At 38.4% G+C, this 18383-nt stretch overlaps 1 protein-coding gene across 4 annotated transcripts in view; it reads right to left on the reverse strand.

Annotated features, from left to right (window-relative positions):
* Nucleotides 1-14623: 14623 nt before the first annotated feature.
* SPAG6 (sperm associated antigen 6) overlaps nt 14624-18383 on the reverse strand; it is a 66889-nt gene continuing 63129 nt past the window's right edge. For all 4 annotated transcript variants that reach the window (XM_025463981.3, XM_025463982.3, XM_025463978.3 and 1 more), the window contains one exon: nt 14624-15622. In XM_025463981.3, the coding sequence (XP_025319766.1) occupies nt 15553-15622 (70 nt within the window). In that variant the 3' untranslated portion in view covers nt 14624-15552. The remainder of the gene's footprint in view (nt 15623-18383) is intronic.

Below are 18383 nucleotides of genomic sequence, written 5' to 3' on the forward strand. Positions count from 1 at the left end.
ATATGACGAGAGGCATTCTCATTAAAATCGGGTATAAAGATGCCTGCTATCAATACTGTTCTTTAAAATTATGCTGAAGTAATTCTTTAATAAGAAACAAATAAGTAAAAACAAAAAATAAAATATTGAAAAGCAAAAGAATATTTGCCTTTATTTGCCGATGATATTTTTTTGCCTAGAAATCTCAAGAGACTTGATTGAAAAGCTGTTATAACAATAAGTATTAAAAATCAGTAACTTTTCCAGTGATCCAGCAATAACCTGTTGGGATATATGTATTTTTTTAAAAGATCTATTTACATATAAATAGTATTGGCAAGAACTGGAAAGGATGGGTGCCCCAAAAAAAGAAAAAAAACCCACAAAAACAAGAAGATTTGAATAGATTGAGAAATCTGTTATGTCCCTAGAGAAATGTATCTATTCCTTTATTTGCAACTTTAACCAAAATCCCAATAGGATTTTTTTTTAAGTTGAAAAAATTGATTTCCATTTGGAGGAAAAAAATAGGAGTAACCAGACTACTTTGAAAAGGAAGAGTAATTACAGGAGATTCATTGTACCAGATGTTAATACGTACTGTAAAACTGCAATAATTACAGTGATTTTGAACTCCTGAGAAAAGATTGACAAATAGATTAATATTTCAGAAAAAATAGCCATGAAAGAAAATTCAACATACCAATAAATGATGCATCAGGCAATGAAGAGAACATAGATTATTCAATAACTAGTACTTGCAAGACTGGCCAATCATCTGGGAGAAAAAAAAATCATTTAGATGCTTATTTCATACTGTACACTGAAATCCATCCTAGATAAAGAGACAAATGGGAAGATGAAGCTGTAAATGAACTAAAAGAAAATACAAGTGAATATTTAAGGGATTTTGGATGGGAAGAAACTAACCACAAAAAAATGGAAGATATCTTATAGATATATTTGCTTAAGCATTGAGAACATCTATATGTCAATTATACAAACAATATTAATAAGTTGAGAAATAGATATTTGTCATAAATATAAAATGGCAGAGTTAGTATTTGTACCAAGGTCCTTAAAAGCTTTTTTTTTTTTTTTTAGTTTATTTATTCATGAGACGCAGTGAGAGAGGAAGAGACATAGGCAGAGGGAGAAGCAGGCTGCCCTGTGGGACTTGATCCCGGAACTCCAGGATCACGCCCTGAGTCAAAGGCAGACACTCAACCACTGAGCCACCCAGGCATTCCTGAGATTCTTGATCATGCCCTGAGTCAAAGGCAGATCTGCTCAACTGCTGAGCCACCCAGGTGTCCTTTAAAAAAGCCTTTTCAAAAAAGAAATCCCATCTGTTTTTATCCAAAAGCAGCATTAATGCATTTTGAGTTATGTGTTATGTGTTACAGATTCAAATGGGACCCCTTTGAAGAAGAAAATTCATTTGGAAGAATCATTTACCTCATTTTTAGAATGCTAGGTTTTTGTTGTTTATACGTTTTTTTTTTTCTATGTCATTTCAGGTGATGATAGTTGGATTACAAATGCTTTTTGCCCAGTTTCTTTTTCAAAAGCACCCCTAAGATATTGTGCTTCCCTCTCTCCTCTGTCAAGAGGTTCACTTAACTCATCTCACTACACACCCAGGGGCAGATACTCTTACTGTCCCCATTTTCCGGATTAAGAAGGGTTTATCTTTGTGATGTAAGTACAAATAGGCTGGAAACTGAAATATCAAGATAATCAAATCGTTCAAAATAAAGTCATTGGAGAAGAAGCCAAGTCCAGTGAATAGGATTTAAGAAAGAGGCAGCTGTTAAAAATACCTGCCGGTTATACATGTGCTCATCCAGAATTCTTACATCCTGCCCCAACCTTGGCTGCCACAGACCATGCTCAAGTGAGATAACCTAGCACTCCACAGTTCCTAAATGAGGGCCGGTCCCCAAAGGCCCAGGGCTGGAGAGAGATGGAGTTGTGGATGTGAACTGATGCCTAGACTTGTGCTAACACTCACTGGGGCATAAAACGGACTGTTCGAAGCATGTTCTGACCTTGTACTATGCACGAATTGTCTCATGAAACCATCACCAAACAACCCCAGGATTTGGGTACTTTTATGATGTCCATTTTCCAAATTAGGAAATGAGTACAGAGAAGTTAAGTAGCTTGCTAACAATCTCACAGCTAGAAAATAATATTTGAACCAGGCAGTTGGGACTGGAGCCCAAGCGCCGTGGCCACATGTAACTGTGTAATAAAGCCCTTTCATCTACAGGAGCTCATTGGACCCTCACAACTTGGTGAGGTCAGAAAAATTCTCCCCAGTTTACACTAAGGTCAGAAATAAGTGAGTTATTGGAATTAGTAATTTTTTTTTTTTAATGATCTGAAAGAAGCTGACAGCAGAGCATATATGAGCATGTGATAAGAAATGACTGCAGGGGAAATAAGCCTTAGAAGACTTGGATCAGAGAAAGAAATGCCGTGAACTTTAAATAAAGTACAAACTGCATGGATGGGAAGGGAGCTGGGAACAGGCAAGAAGAGTTTATCCTGAGCACAGCTAGCTCAGGACCCATCAGGTTTATAACAATGCTAGATGATAAACAGTGAAAGAAATCACATCCATCATGTCGAACTCGTCTGCCTTCCTGAAATACTAGCTCCTACTCCATGTCACTGTTGGTCTAAGAATCCTGTTGATAATTTATGTCTCTGTTTATGTACCTGGCCTTTACTGCTTCAGATAACAAGGCTACAAGTTGTGTAAACCACCAAAACAAAGCTCCCCTCACACAATAGCATCTTCACCTAGTTTTAAAATACAATCATGATAATAAAGTTGGGACAAATACTTTTAGAATTTCCTTACCTATAACCAAACTAATATTAGTTGACTTCTGAACTTGTTGCTTACTTTTCGATTACATTATTTTTTATGCCTGCGGTGTTGCAAATACAAAAGAACTTCACAAGAAGCGTACGTGTTTTGAGAAACTTACTTTTATGAAATAATCCATATTAATTGCCCTGGAACTCTATTTAAAAGGAAAATAGGGGCTCCTGGGTGGCTCAGTTGGTTGGGCATCTGCCGGGGTCCTGGGATCAAGCCTCCAGTCAGGCTCCCTGCTCAGTGGGGAGCCTGCTTCTCCCTTTCCTCCTTGCTTGTGTTCTCTGTTGCTATCTCTGTCTCTCTCTTCAAATAAACAAAATCTTTAAAAAATAAATAAAAGTAGGAAAATAATTTATGTAACTCTCACCTACTCATTTATCTGATTTTGTTCAAGTCTGAACTGACAGGTATCAGAAAAGATAAATATATCCTAAACTCATTTCAAAATATTCTTGGGATGCCTGGGTGGTTCAGTGGTTGAGTGTCTGCCTTTGGCTCGGGGCATGATCCTGGAGTCCCAGGATTGAGTCCCACGTTGGGCTTCCTGCGTGGAGCCTGCTTCTCCCTCTGCCTGTGTCTCTGCCTCTCTCTCATGAATAAATAAAATCTTAAAAAAAAAAAATGTTCTTAAAGTCAAGATGCCCCATCAACTACAAGGGAAATTCTTTTACCTACTGTAAATTACAGCATTTACCTCAAGTTTTATGTAATGTTATATCAGTATCATAAGATTTATCACAAGAACATTATCTCTTTATATTTTCATAAATAAATTTCCATCCAAGTCATCTCTCAAAAGTGAGTGAATTCCATTCCTTCCTAACTTCCCTTTCCTGCTCCAAACACACATTCTTCTATAATTTTTGGCCATCAAAATCTTTCAGTGACCTGTAGCAACCAAACAGGTTTCCAGTATTTGATCTCAAATTGTTTTAAAAAAAATGGGGGGATTGTTCAGACTGAAATATTTGGCTATGCCTCAGGGGAAAAAATAAAAGGCACTCTTAATCCATGGTTCTAACAACATTGTTCTGATTTCTTTTCTTTCCTTTTTTTTTTTTTATTGCTGGTGCTGGCATGAATGAAATGTAGGATGATTCATCTCATGAGAATTTGAATGCTGGTGGAAAATTGTACAGAAAATCCAGGTAAGTTGAAGGAGGAAAAAGATCAGGGATTTGTGAGAAAATTCATCAGAAACTGATGAGAGGCTCTGTGAATGCAGGAAAACAAACATAGCCGGCTGGAACTCTAATATTTGAAGCTTGCTAAAGACCAGCGACATAGGACACCAGGACAGCAGAAGAGCCGAGGGTGAAAAGTTTCTGAGCTGGCTATTAAATAGATGTAACTCACGGACGAATGTGCCCATGTGGGATTTTAATTACTCAGACATCTGTTTAGCGAAGTGTACTACTAAATAGGGATCAAATACAGAGATCAAATTACGTGGGGAGGAGAGTGGAGATGACATTCATGACTCAGAAAGGAGAGCTATCGGCCAGGGGAAAATCAATCCTGGCTTTACATCTCACCAACAGAGAAGCAATTATTTTAGATGTGGGGCTGGTTAGCATCCTAGGTCATGAATTTAATTAAATAACCCTCGAGTGGCAGAAAACAGAACAAACCACTGTATTTAACTGTCAGTAAGACATGCTGCAAATAAATGGTCCAAATTCCTGCTCTCTTCCTTCCCTCCTCCCACACAGATTTGGTGTAGTCCTCTTAAATTCACAGCTCTCTTCCCTTTCCTAATTTAGCCCACCCTTCCCAGCGGCAGCCAGTAAACTCATCTAAGCAGACGCTTAAGTCGGAGGCAGGATTTGACTTCAACATTTTCACAATGAGATGCTTGGGAAGATGGAAGAGATGGGGCAGGGATTTGGGCACCTTCCTCAGGCTCAATGAAAATGCCTGATAACTCCGAGAAATAATCCTGGAATCAAAAGAATTCTGTGGCCCTCTTGTTGACAGCACCTTGGAAAAGAAGCTGAAGGAGACTCAAAACAAGTAGTTTGGGGGGGGGGGGGGTACCTGGGTGGCTCAGTGGTTGATCATGTGCCTTTGGCTCAGGGTGTGATCCCGGGGTCCTGGATTGAGTTCCATATCCGGCTCCCTGCAGGGAACCTGCTTCTCCTTCTGCCTGTGTCTCTGTGTCTCTCATGAATAAATAAAATCTTAAAACCAAACAAGTAGTTGGAGGAAGAACTGTTGGAGAGATTCCTAAGCAGAAAAGAGAGGAAGAGAAGGTACTCAACTTTTAAAATGAATACTTAAAACCCACCCTTCCTGGGCTCTGCCCCTCACAGTCCTCTGCTGAGCTCCAGTCAGCAGTCTATGCACAGTCCCTCGCCTGTAGCTGAAGAAAGACGGCTTTTTAGAGCCTTCACCCCAACTCTCCACTCAGCATTCCTTTCCACCTCTCACCACTTCCTTCTGTGACACTATCATTCTCTCAGCAACCAGCTTAGGACACTGGTTTCCTCTAAAGTGCTTTTCTTCTGCTTGCAAATAACAGAAACCAACTGGAGAGAACCTAAGTGTAAATGTACTGGAAGGATACTCAGGACATCATGGAATCCAGGGAAGAGTGAAACCACCAAGCCTTCCCCTGGGAGAGTTGGCCCAGGAAGCCCACCGGTTCCTCCAGAGCATGGCACCAGCGACCCTGTCAAATCCAAAGTTTCCGGCATTGATTCACATGCACAGAGTATGTATTCAAGCTTGCACAGTTTAATAAACTGAGAATTATACTACATGTGGGCTCATTCCTTTGAAACAGGTCTTTTTGGCTACCATGTTAAAGCCCTAAGGAGAACTGCTTCAGGCAGTGCTAACTTGAGTTGAGTGGCTGTGGCTGACAATATACCCAGATTCCAATGCCCAGTGTAAACCAAGTGGCAGCAGCCTTGGCAGTGCAGCTTGAAGAGAGCCTGTTCTAGCTTGGGCAGACTACTTTCAGAGTGTCCTTGCCAAAGGCTCTGGTGCCAACCACCATCAAGGCCCCAAGGAACTCTGCAGTGACTACTGATCTACTGAGTGCCAGGCAGCCAGGCTAAGCGATATGTTGAATACAAAGATGAGTTCCTGACCTCATGGTGCTGAAACCCAGACCTGTATCTCTTGTGTGAGCAGCAATCTGAAGACCTCTAAGAATAATTTTTCACATGAAAACTGCTTTTTTTTAACTCCCTCCCTACTCCCACTCCTATCCCCGGTCTTCGTTGAGAAATCCAAAGATTTGCCTGACCCGTGAGGCAGGCTCATCCTAAATGAAGTTAAGATAAATCACCCCTTATATTCAGAGCCTTTGTTAGGCTTAATTAGAGGAGAATCGAGACATGATTAACCACAGCCAGGTGTCACTTATTTATATGATGTGACTTGGAAGGGAAGTGGTTATGATATTGTGTGGGTGTGGAATTACTTTTGGAAATACAACCAATTTTTTCTTCCCCATCTGAGTAAGTTAGAAGCTTCTGATCAGCAAGAGCTGCTAAGGCCAGAAAGAGGCTAGCCAGGGTTAAATTCACACAGTGTCTGAAACTGTGGCTTGGGCCTAGATCTGAGAAAATCTGATGTTCTGGTTTGGTTTGATTCCAATTTAAACTAGTTGCCTAAGTGCTCTTGAGTGTTGGGGGGATTCAAGTGAAGGTGTTAATTTTAAGAGTTAGCAAATTATTAAGGCTCGTTCAGGTTGTGGGTTGAGGATTTAATTCAGTTCATATTTGTGGTAAGGACAGAAACTAGGTCTGCCTAGGAAAGAGCTGCAGCTGGGGAATGGGTGCCTGGGCCTGTGGGTGCGTGGGCTCGCAGCTTTGAAGAGGAGCGTCCATTACAGTTCATCCCTTGTGCTGCTCAGACCCAGCTGCTGCTGCTTCCCTTGTTTTACTGAAGTGCAGTGGACACTCAGTGTTACGTTAGTTGCAGGTGAACAACACAGTGATTCCACACCTCTCTACCTTATGCTGTGCTCACCACAGGTGTAGCTCCCACCTGTCCCCATATCACGCTGTTACAGCACCCCTGACTATATTCTGTACACTCTGCTTTTCTCCCTGTGTCTTATTCATCCCATCACTGGAAGCCTGGACCTCCCCATCTCTAGTACCCATTTTACACAGCCCCACACTCTTCTCCCTTCTGGCAACCATTAGTTGTATTTATGGGCCTGTTCCTGCTTTTTGTGTGTGTTCCTTGTTCATTTGTTTCTTAGATTCTCTGTATAAGTGAAATCATATTATATTTTTCTTTGTCTTGTGTCACTTAGCATAATACTCTCTAGGTCCATCCATGTTGGCACAATTGGCAAGATTTCAGTTTTATAACTGTATTATTCCAGTGTGTGTGTGTATATGCACACACACTCTGCATCTTCTTTATCCGTTCATGTATTGATAGGTGCTCGGGTTGCTTCCGTATTTTGGCTGTTATAAACAATGTTGCAGTAAACATATGGGGGTACATATATCTTTTCAAATTAGTGTTTTCATTTTCTTTGGGTAAATACCTAGTAGTGGAATTATTGGATCATGTGGTATTTCTATTTTTAATTTTTTGAGGAATCTCCATGCTGTTTTTCACAGTGACTGCACCAGTTTACATTCCCACCAACAGTGCATGAGAGTTACTTTTTCTCCATATCCTCACCAACACTTATTATTTCTTGTCCTTTTGTGTCTAGTCATTTTGACAGGTGTAAGGTGAGATCTCATTGTGGCTTTTATTTGCATTTCCCTGATGAGGAGTGATGTTGAGCATCTTTTCCTGTGCCACCAACTGTTTCTTATGGTAAATTCATCCACCTAATAATCCCAACTCTAGGATTCTGATTGGCTTTTATTGCTGGGGAAACTTACAAGATTTGTGGGCAAGCTACAGTTGCTACAGCTGCAATAGATCTCAAGCCTTCAGTAATTGACACTTCTCCACCACCCATTCTAGGTCTGCCTCAGCTAGCATCCATGCTGTCTAGGCATATTGTCTGGTAGGGTGACCCAAATCCTCATCTCCACCATTCCCATCTTAGATTATGGCTTCTGTTCTTGTCTGTTTACTGTTAAAACTGGGGATGGGAGCATCAGGAGATTCCATTGGATCATTTGTGTGCCAAAAATTGTTCCCTCTCTGAATTCTGTAACAGAGCTTTACCCTCCCCTGATGATCAGGATCAATGATGTCTGCTAGTTTAGTGACTCCTTGACTTCCTGCTGGTGTCTCGGCCTAAGAAGACTAAAGTGACTTGAATTGCAGCTATAGAATAAAGTACAGTGAGACTCTGAAGTGAAGTATCATCCCCCTAGGTACGAGACCTCCTGACCCACAGATCTAAAATGGGGACATGAAGCACAAACCTTCCAAGTGTACCACTGGGAATGCCACCCACTTTCCCACATAGTTCTACCTACTGGGGACACAGTACCACATAATAGTTACTGATTAGGGTGGCATCTCAACCTCAAATGTATCATCTCCAAGCCAGAGCCTTAACTGTATCTTTAAGAGGCCATCCCACCATTCTGTCATGCTGGTGGCTTTATGCAGTATGAGATTGTACTCTTTGGTCCAAGGCAGTATTCTATGGGATCTTGTGTCAGTAGATCACACATTCTTACTCCTCAGATGGGTACTGTTGGCTGGGTCATGTGGATAGGAAAGGAAAGTTCATTCTTAAAATATATAACAACCTTAGTCAAGATGAATACCTGCTTCTTCCAGGGTAGAAGAGGTCCACTTGTAGTCGGCTTACCTCCAGATGGTAGCTTGGTTACCTTGTGGGATGGTGCTGTAATTGGGAGGTCAGCATTGATTTCTCTGATTGACAGGTTGGATATTTGGCAGTAGCTGTGGCTGGGTCAGCCTTGGTAAATTGAAGCCCTGTTCATAACCACCATGCCTGCCCATCACCATGGCTACTCCACTTAAGTACCCGTTGTGCCAGCACTACAGTTGGGGATGAGAGAGACTGACTGATGTCCATGGCTGGACCATGAACATATTTAGTGGCTTTAAGACAGTGGCACTTTGATATGCATGAACTTGGGACACAAAATTCTTCACATTTTGTGTTCACACCTTATCCATGATATTTTATTATTTCTCCTTCTGAGCCTCTAGCCAGATTGTCACCCCATTTACCACTGGCTATGACCCTGTGTATATTCTTACCTGGAACTATTCTTGTTTCCATGCAAAGCAGACAACTAGGCACATGGCCAGAAACCTTCCCTCACCACTCTCTTTCAGGGTCCCCCTATGTAGGGCTGTGGCGTAGCAGCATCTCTTTTCGGCTTGCACTCTTATGCTGAGCCAACTCATCTGTGAAGAAAAGGTGGCCTTTTTTCTCTTCTGTCAGCCAGCCATAAGAGATACCCCCATGCAGCCATAGTTGTGAGCTAGTTGTGAACTCACAGTTGTGTATGCCAGTACATTCGTGGAGATCTGGGCCACCAACTGGAACAACTTACTTGTGCACTCTAGCCCTCCTGTTCACGCCCAATCCTGTTTCTTACATTTCCATTTTATGATAGGTTGCTGCTGGGTCCACCCAACTTATGACCTGCTGGGTCTGCTAGAACCTAGTCCCTATTATCTCTGGTTGCAGTTACATAATGTCGCACAATCAGTTGCTCTGTCTCAGTCAAGGCCATCTTTTCAAATGGTGTAAAGTTCTTTACTATAGATGGTATGGCCATGCTCCCAAATCCCAGAAGCCTATGCTGTGGGTTCTCCGGTTGGAGTTACCAGTAACTCTGCACAGTGTCCTTTCCTCCCACAAATCCCTCCAATACCACAGGGCCTGCTGACTAATCTGGCAGGGCTTCCTGCCTCCGGCACTGGGGCCTACACCTTGCTGCGATGCTTTGTCACCCAGGAAAAGGCCTGGGGCAGTATCTTGAAGTGCATGGGAAATAGTCACTAAATACACTTAGGGAAGAATTTTAGGCTCTATCCTCATAGTGACCAAACTGTCCTTCAGTCTGTTGGTTCTAGAATTGACTTACCCAACTGTAGTCAATCTTCTTTATGATTGTACTGCTAGGTATGCAAATTAGCCATATTGTTGCCTTTCGTGTACAGAAAGGTCCTACAATGATCCCTTCAATAAAGGCTATTTGGCTAGAAGAGAGAGTTACCTGTCATATCCCATCCCAGGTTCTGGGATGAAGAAAGGTGAACAGAGCCCTGGCAGAGCTGCTTTCCAGAGATCTGCCACCTTGCAATAACAATGTAATATTCTGAAACCACTTTTTAAAATCAAGATTAAAATGCTACATGGATTATTCCAAAACATACTTTGATTTTGCATATATATGTCCTTTGTTTGGTCTTTCAGTTTTTATAGATGCCAGAATAATGGTTGAATTAGTATGTCTGCTAACTTAAATTGCAGATTTTACTATAGAATGTACTTTTCTGTGTGAGAAGTAAGAGAAGTAGTAAGCCCAAATGTGTCCAAGCTTTGTAACAAAATAGACATGAACTGTTTATGGAGATTAACTTGGACTCCTTGATTTTTTTTTTAATCAATTGCTTCATACAATAGTATTGTTTATCTGGAATTCTCTTCCAAACCCCATATACAAAAGTGAAAAGGAGAGTAGCAAATATGATCTATTGAGCACCTATGTGCACAGTTGTGCAGGTTGTGTACTACCCAAGGAAACCAGCACATCTAAGGGGATGTGGTTCACATCATAGAAATCATGGATTTGCATATTTACTAAGAGAATTTTCCAGCAGATGGCAGTAAAGTGTCTTGGTCTAAAAATCAGAGTATTACAACAATTTCTGCCTAGATAAAAGTAAAGTGTCTTGAGGACTGTGCACCTTTTTCTAATTACACAAGGATACCATATAGTTAGTGCTGTCACTGCTTACTACATGCCAGGCTCTGTGCTCATTCACCCTGTTTAACCCTCAGGATCCTATAAATTGGGTACTATTAGTAACTTGCTGAAAGCCACTGAGTCAGGGCATAGCAGTTTTGAGATTCTAAAATGGGTCTCTAACTCTAGAGTCTGTGCTCTTCTGCACTAAATGATGGTCTTTCAGAAAAGCAAGGTGCCAGGACTTGAAGAGACATGACCACAGAGAACTGAGCTGCCCTGATCCTCAGGCTAGCCTGCCATTAGTGCTGCTGCATGCTCATCACAGTGTTAGTGCCACTGGGGACAGAAGAGCACACTTCATCCAAGAAAAAGGTCAGACTTGAGTTAGTGAAGAAAAGAAAGTGGGAGAATGATGACATTCTCTTTGGAATTTTAATTACATTTGTTTTAAACTATACATGCTACAGAACTTCAAAAAGGAGAGAAGTCAATATAGGTTGCAGTAGTTCTCAAAGGACTGGACTTCTTTATATCCCAAAATACTTTGAGTAAATACTTACCATCAGTAATGTATACATTCGATTCTTTAGTATAAATTTTAGCAGGAGTGCATTACCACCAATTCTGTATACATTGGAAAAATTATAGGCTTTATTTAATGTGTAAATAGCTATACCAACCCACCTTGCAAAATGATATATCTTTAGTATAATATTCTTGAACAAGTGTTGTAAAACTGATAACCCATAAATAGCACTCAGTTTAAAATCTCTGTAGCATTTAGGGGCACCGGCCTGGCTCAGTTGGTTAAATGTCCAACTCTTGATTTCAGCTGAGGTCGTGATCTTAGGGTCATGAGATCAAGCCCACACTGGGCTCTGTGCTGGGTACAGAGCCTGCTTAAGATTCTCTCTCTCCTTCTCCCTTTGCCCTTCCCCCTACCACACACACACTCTAAGAAAAATAAAAAGTAAAAATAAAATCTCTATAGCATTTGCAAAGTCATAGGTTCATGTATAAAGAGAAAAGAAAAAGACATTAAACCTTGTGGTCTGTTTCATAGAATCACTTAAAAATTATGAAATAAAATGTCTCCTAAAAAGACCAAAAATATAAAAGACAAAATCTCTGTAGCAAATACTAGCCAATCATTAACAAAGGAGCCCATTTATAAATATTTTATATTGGTCCTTAATTTACCACTGAGAACTTTTCCTTACACCAACTGAAATAAAAATAAAAAAGCCCCATCTTCAGTGAAACAAGCTATTATAGCTTTTTCTTTTTATTTTAAAATAGCATGGATAGCATGAATACACTTTTCTAAAATTTTTTATTTGTACAAAGACTCAGGGAGATATCTAGAATTAGGTCAGCTTCTTAATGACATTTTCTGGGCTGTGAGTGATGTTTTGCATTTTTCTTTATCTTTTCCTATATTGCCTAAATTTTTTTAAAAGCTTACTCAAATACAATAAAAGTTACCATTCTTTAAAGCAATATCACTGATTATCTAATTTTATGCCCTATGAAATCCTCTTAAAACAAAGGTGGAGCACTTGGGTGGCTCAGTCTAAGCATCCAACTCTTGGTTTTGGCTCAGGTTGTGATCTTAGGGTGGTGAGATTGAGCCCTGTGAGGGCTCTGTGCTCAGCAAGGAGTCTGCTTAAAAATTCTCTCTTCTCCTCTCCCTTAGCCACCACCCCTCTCTGCCTCTCAAATAAATAAATCAATCTTTAAAAAATAAGTATTCATATTACTAGAAAAATAATTGCATAGACAAATCATATTTTAAAGGTCCACAGTCCCTTAATGGACTGTTAAATGCAATAGAGTTATGACTGTCATTTAATCCTTTTAATCTCTGAAGCAGAATAGCCACAAATCAATATTTTCCATACAGTGAATTTTGTGGCAAAATAAGCTACAGAATACACCAGCTTCAACATTCACTAGCACCTAACTTAAAAGAGTTGGCGATTTGAAAACAGACAAATCATTCTTTCAAGGTCAGTTTCTATACTTGACACTTTGGAATGGAGATGATCTCACCTAGGAATTTAAGGTCAGGGTTTATGTTATGCAGGACCTCACATCAAGATTAGAAGGGAGCAAACCTTTAATCCTTTCTTATTTAAGAGGGTAGTTTGAAAGGAAAAGATTAGAAAAACAGATCAAAACCAACTAGAATTAAAAACTTGGAAAAAAAGAAAACAGAAAAACAGGACAACCTCCTGTAAATATGAGGCTGTCATTTGTTTATATATGAAATAGGCCTGTTTTGTGTTCAGTGTCTCGTGCCTATTTTACTCTCTGCGTGTGGGCAAATGTGTTTTTATTAGAAAACTCCATGAGGACAGGCAATGTAGCTTTTCTTTATATAATCATCTAGTATCAACTCCACTTACCTAAGAGGATGGGGCCCGGTGTGCCCATTTGCCAGCCAAAATGTTTGATCTGCTATTGGCTGTCAAGATTCCCCTAAGATCATACATCAATTTCCACAGACTGGAAAGGTTTACAAAACCTTTACCTGCACCATTGGAGGTTAATTCATGAGCATCTTATGAGTAAGCCAAACAAGTATTTTAACCCCTTACTATGTGACAGAAATGACTAGAACCCAGATTTTCAACATCTCTTTTCAGCACCACTTATATGCACCTGTTTTCATAACAAGTGAACTGTATGAATAATGTTTCAACCAATAATAAGTTTCAAGTATTCTATTCTTGAACTGAAATCCTAAAAATAAAGTGCTGTTCATATAAGCTAAATGAGATATCTTAATGATAGCTGAATTTTAAATAAACTGCAGTGGGGGGAGAAGAGCAGTGAGACAGGGTTGGTCTGCTTAGAGAATAGGAATTGACAAAATTCAAAGCAGGGATGAAAATATCAAAGAAAATACCATCAATAAGACATACTATTTTGCTTTAGCACAAGTAGATAAGATTTTTTTAAAAAAGTCACATCACAAACTTTTCTAAAAATAAAGCAAGCCTAATTTTGCTTTAAGTGTGTTATATTAATGTTTCATAGCATATATTTTCCAAATTTCATGATAAAATTATAGTATTCATCCAAACAATATTAAACATTTTATTTCTTTAATAGTATTTGATAAGTGTGAAATGATGAAATGAAATCTTCAACTACAGTAACATGCAAAGACAAGAAGTAATAATAGGAAAGTCACGATTCCTAGAACAGCTGAGGAGGTTTCATTCCAGAGAGACTAATTTTTGTCATGACCAACATGGCCATTCTAAAACAATGGTACTAAGGAAGAAACATGAAAACTTTATTTTCTCAGATTGTTAAAAGGTTCAGAAGAGATGCTGGGCAGGCATGAAGGAGAAAAAGGAAAGCTACCACAACTGAAAATGAAAGTTATTTTCTTATGTAATAAATCAAAGAAATTACTACAAGAAAACAAAGTAGACCCCAAGAGGTATTAAAAGTCAAATTCCAAGTAATCCTAGGCTGATACAAGGCAAAAAGAAATGGGACAATCTTGGGTATGATGAAATTTAATTTAAAAAGATGCAGCAAAGTTATGCACTGTCAGGAAATGATGACAGAGATGAATCCAGAAGATACCAAAAATAGATGGGTAGGTTCTTTTTTTTTGGGGGGGGGCGGGGAATCCAAGAAGGAAATCTGAAAGCTGGCCAGTTTGGGAACACTGTGGCCTGCAGGCTCTCTGGTTATCATTTGCCTCCTCTCCAGGCTGCTAGGGAAGAGCACTGTAAGAAATGTCCTTCTAAATCCAGACAGTCAGACAGGCAGACACCCACACACACCCACACACATACACACACACACAAGCCAACTAACCAAGACCCTTAAACCTAATCATGTATTCCCCAAGGTCAGAAATACACTACAGGAAAAATGCAAAGGACAATTCTAATGTTGTTTTTCTTAAAATTTTATTGAAACCCCCTCTCACCCCTTTATAGCCCCCTAAGTGAAAATGCATGTAAAGTCTAACCTTAGTGGTATTTTTAAAAAATTATTTCTTAAATCTCTGAAAATGTGACTTTTGAAATTCAGGGAAATGAAGTGAAGACAGGGTATGCTGAGGACCCATTTTATTTGCCTGCTTCCTGGTTTATTCATGAGCAAGGCTAGACTCAGAAGAAACCTTTCCATGAAATGGGAAGCATGTCTGTAGTGGAATAATGCTTAATATTGACTTCCTCCCTCTCCAGCCCCATGATAGGTAAGGAACAGTTTGAGTGAGGTGAGAAAAGAGCTTAGAAAATTTGGCATGAAGAGGAGAGGGACAGCTTCCTAAATTAGTAGGAGAACTCAACAGGTTACCAGAGTTTCCCTGTGTTTAGTGAATGCATTGATGTAAAGAGCATCAGAGTCTCTTCAGGTGCCCTATAGTTCTGTCATTAGTTTCCTTATTCAACTATTTCCCTGCTATGTCCTGCTGAGGAATTTGCAAGGCCAGTTTTTCTTGCCTATGTCTAGGAGGAACTGGTCAAATAACAGAGTTTTCAACATCATCTTTCACCTATATGTAGATGGGAGTGTGAGTGTTTGAGACTGGGAGTGGGATGGTAACAGAACAGCAACAAATGCCTTAATGCCCTTTAGTGTCTTCTAAAAATTGGCCCTTAGAGCAAATCCTATGTAAATGACCAGTATTTCCACATCTTTCAGGCCACTAATTCTTAAAGTATTACGTAAATTTAGAAAAAATTATCCAAAGGTACTTCACACTGAATAAATCTAGAATGTACTTAGTTCAAATATTTAGAAAGAGCTTTAACGACTGTCATTCATAAATACTCTGTTGTGAATTAGAGTATAAAAACAGAACTCTGCTTATTAGTTAGTAATTGGTTGATAGCTGTCCACTCTCTGCAGAAGTGTGTCTGAATATCCAGGGGAATAATATCTGAAAAAGAAAATTTTCTTTTAGATACTTGTAAAAAGATTTAGCACAGTAGGCACAAAAGATTCAATATAAGATATTTATCTAAATTAATTCTAATAGTGAAACCTCAAATATCTGAATAGTTAAGCTTTGTGCATAAGGTTAGAGACTACCAAGGAAGAGAACACCAATTTACAAGACTGTGCTAGATAAAGAGCAAGACATGTAAGGGTTATGAAGTGGCACAGAAGGGGCATTTTTAAAACTAGATATTTGGATCCAGTGATAGTATTTTATTACAAAGATTATTTTTATTATGTTAAATGACTGATGTTGCTTTAATGATCATAACTAATAGGTTTTTTCATAAGTTAGACATTACTAATTGATGTCTGCATTCTGATTGCCTTACAGATTATTCTCACTGTATGTCTTAATCAGATCTGGTCACCCATAAAAACAAAAATTTCTGGGAGTATAATTCACATTAAAAAACTATTTAATAAATGGTTTGCAAATATCCCATCATACAAACTTAGGAAACTAGTCATTTTCATTGATTGGGGGGAATCTAAAGTACTAAAATTTATATTTATCATTTGAGCATTTTGTAAAATATATAGTATAGAAGTATTAGATATAATGATTAATGCATTATGGGATGCTTCATATCTATGGAAAGAAATTACATACACATAAAAGTATGTCAAAATTTGGCAGGCATTCTAGAATATAATAAACAGATAAAAAAATCTAAGCATAATTTGAAGTTTTCCAAAACACTCAAAATAATTAAACTTCCTAAGGTATTCTTTCCAGATAAAATCTAATGTTCAAGATTTGCTTTGACTTTGCTATACCTGTGCTTGACTTAAAAACTCACAATTTATATTACACTAATTTATCCTACAATTTGTCAAGTGGAGGTGGACAAAACAGAACAGTATTTTCTCAATAGTGTATTTATAGGCAGTCATAGTTAAGCAGACACATACACACATACATAAAAAGTTACCCAAAAGATGTTTCTCCTTGAAAGGCAGCCTACCCTTGAAAAATATGTCCTTCAACAGTGGGTCTCTTTCAAGTACTCTTACACTGAGGAAGTCAAAACTGTTCCTCTCTCTGAGTTAGTCACAAATTTTAAAACAGGCCTCACCTTCCTAGGCCTGATAAATAGGTCAGATACAAGATAGGTACTTCTTATAAATGGTAAGAAGTAGATTTAGAAAAACCAAAACTTAAGAAATTGTGCTATTTCATGTAGTAGCCACTAGCTACATGTGACTGCTGAGCATTAGAAATATGGCTAGTGTAACTGAGGAACTGAATTTTTATATTTAGTTGTAATAAAAATGTAAAAACTAATCCTCCGAGAGAGAGAGAGAGAGAGAGAGAGTGTGTGTGCACATGCCCATACACATAAACGGTTTTAAGGGAGGGGAGGAAGAGGGAGAGAGAGAATCTGTAGCAGGCTCCATGCCTAGATCATGCAGAGCTCCTCATGACCCTGAGATCACAACCTGAGCTGCAATCAAGAGTTGGGCACTTAACCCAGCCTCCCAAGTGCCCCTAGATGAAACTTTTAGGTGTCTTTGGAACAACTTGTAAATCTACTGTAAACGTTATAGAATTCAAATACAGATAAAATATTTCTAATAAAGTTTAGCATCTGAATTGAAATGAACTGTATATGATAAAATCCCTACTAGATTTCAAAAACTTAGTATAAAAAATGAAATAGCTCATTAATAGTTTTTTATACTGATTTCAGTATAGTCTAGGCAGAGATCCAGAAGACAGAGGAGTTCCAAAAATACCTTCTGTCTGTGGAATGGGCCAGGATTAGAACTCAGGCCTTCTAGTCCAGAGCCCCTTCCTGCTCATCACACCAACCACCTTATTTGAGATCTTTAAAGTTTACTAAAACGGCAAGGCAATATGAAATAATGTTTAGGCTAGTAACAGCTGAAAGAATGTATTCATTGATAATCTGTCTTTAAAGAATAATTAGTTCTAAAATAGTCACCAAGTAATTCCTGAGAATTATATGATTACAAAAATAAAACCATTTCGAGCTTATATTTGTCCATTTTCATTGATAATGTTTCAAAGATTTCTATAGAACATTTCTAAATTGTATAGAACCTAATGTTTTAAAAAATATAATAAACATGAAAAGTCAGCTAATCAGAATTCTTCATGATAATTAGCCAATTTTTAAAATAAAATCCCAGATCACAGAGTGTGAGGCTAAAATTTTACAATGGTATTTTGACAAAGCACCAGATTAAATTCTAATGTGACAGAGTTTTCATTTTTCCCTAGTATTCTGTAAAGTAATTCTAGAAAGGAGTAAAAAGAAGACTTCTATTCCAGAAAGTACCTCACTGCCGGTTAATTCTGATAGGTCATTCCATTTAGGCCCCTTTGGCTTTTTAAATTTTTTTCTATAATTTTATTATGTTAGAAAATTACATTGAAAGTTATTTTCAACTTATATAAAATAGCATTCTTCCTGAAGGGAAGAATGTATGCAAATTAACTTTATTTTTTTCTCAATAAAAGATTTTCATATTTCCTTCACTTACTGGTTTTACACATATTTTATATAACCTTTTTTGTATATTATATATATATTTTATACAGTAGATATACATTTATGATATGCTACTCCTTATATATGTTATTCTATATTAATATCTTTAAAGCTAATTTATTAGAACTCTCTTGGTCAAGCAGTTCTCATAAACCTCACAAAAGTGCATGAACTGTACCTCTG

This window comes from Canis lupus, chromosome 2, assembly GCF_003254725.2.
Source record: "Canis lupus dingo isolate Sandy chromosome 2, ASM325472v2, whole genome shotgun sequence".
In the NCBI taxonomy this organism is placed as follows: Eukaryota; Metazoa; Chordata; class Mammalia; order Carnivora; family Canidae; genus Canis; species Canis lupus.